At 39.8% G+C, this 1,476-nt stretch overlaps 1 protein-coding gene across 1 annotated transcript; it reads left to right on the forward strand.

The window, feature by feature from the left end:
- Positions 1-384: 384 nt before the first annotated feature.
- Pmar_PMAR018646 (conserved hypothetical protein) lies at positions 385-1,431 on the forward strand (the record flags this gene model as incomplete). Its single annotated transcript, XM_002781061.1, has 5 exons — positions 385-747; positions 802-946; positions 992-1,133; positions 1,191-1,293; positions 1,354-1,431. The coding sequence occupies 5 exons, from the start codon at positions 385-387 to the stop codon at positions 1,429-1,431; spliced, it is 831 nt and encodes a 276-aa protein (XP_002781107.1).
- Positions 1,432-1,476: the final 45 nt, after the last annotated feature.

Genomic DNA, 1,476 nt, shown 5'->3' on the forward strand with positions numbered 1-1,476 from the left:
ATTTACATTCAGTAGAGATCATTGGTGGTGTATCTAGAGTACCATTCATACAACGTACTATTGTTGATACTCTACATAAGGACTTATCTCGTACTCTTAATGCTGATGAGTGTGTAGCACGAGGATGCGCATTACAAGCAGCTATGTTATCACCCCTATTCAAGGTTAGGTAATATACATCATGTAACATCATCATCATCAGGCTACCTCATCGTTTTTAGGGACTTTGCCGTTACTGATTTTACTCAACAAGGCATTGAGGTAGCCTGGCAGCAGCAACAGCAGGCAACATCTACTACTAATAATGATGATGTTGAAGGATGTTCTTCTATCATCAAGAGGACTGAGGTCTTCCCACCAAGATCTACACTTAATACGGTTAAGATGCTTACCTTCTATCGTAAGGAAGCCTTTGAGCTATGGGCACAATATACCAACAGTGAGGACCATGGTGATGATGCATCTCTTGGGAGATATACTATACAAGTACCTCATAATAGTGAGAATGATGAAGGACCTAAGAAGATTAAAGTCCGAGCTAAGCTCAGTCTACATGGTACATTCAGTATTGAGAATGCTATTATGATAGAAGAGGAAGAGTATCAAGTTGTAGAGAAGGAGCGTAGACGACGACGACCTATTAATAAGGAAACTAATGATGATGAGAATATGGTAGATGCCTCTCCTTCAGCAGCAGCAGCTACTACTACTATTACCAATGATGATGTGAATATGCAGCCTGCTGAGGTACAACATCACGTGGATTCAATAATACATCATCATCATCATCATCATCCTTAGGCTCCTGCTGCTCCTGCTGCTGCTTCTGGTATTAGTAATGAGATGGAAGGAAAGGGAGATGAGTTCGAGGAGGACGAGGAGGAGGAGCTAGTTGAAGTGACCAAGATTAAAACTCGGACTAAGAAGACCGATATACCCATTATTCGTACGATATCATCATTACTATTATCCTCTCATTCTTGTTATATAGGTTCTGGTCTACCTGGTATGTCGGAAGATAGGCTAAGAGCTGCTGAAGATGATGAGTTAAAGATGAGAAATATTGATAGGGAAGTGGCGGAGACTGATGAGAAACGTAATGAGTTAGAGAGCTATATCTTCGAGAGCAGGTAGTAGTAGTAGTTGATTTACTATTACGATTAATATTCTACTATTAGGGATAAGATAAGTTCACCATCATCTAGATGGTATGATTTCCTTAGTGCAGCCCAGAGAGAAGAATTATCTAATATATTAATGCAGACTGAGGATTGGGTATATGATCATTACGAGGTATTATTATTATCCAATATGATAATAATCATTTGATATTATCTCATTCACGCTACTAAGGCTGAGTACATGGACAAGCTGATAGAGATACGTGCATTAGAGATGGAGCTGAGAGTCGTGCTATGGAAGCTAGTCTAAGACCTGAGGCAGAGGCTAGAGCACAGATGTTATACAGAAGTATAG

The sequence above is a fragment of the Perkinsus marinus genome (assembly GCF_000006405.1).
Source record: "Perkinsus marinus ATCC 50983 genomic scaffold scf_1104296943606, whole genome shotgun sequence".
Classification (NCBI taxonomy): Eukaryota; Perkinsozoa; order Perkinsida; family Perkinsidae; genus Perkinsus; species Perkinsus marinus.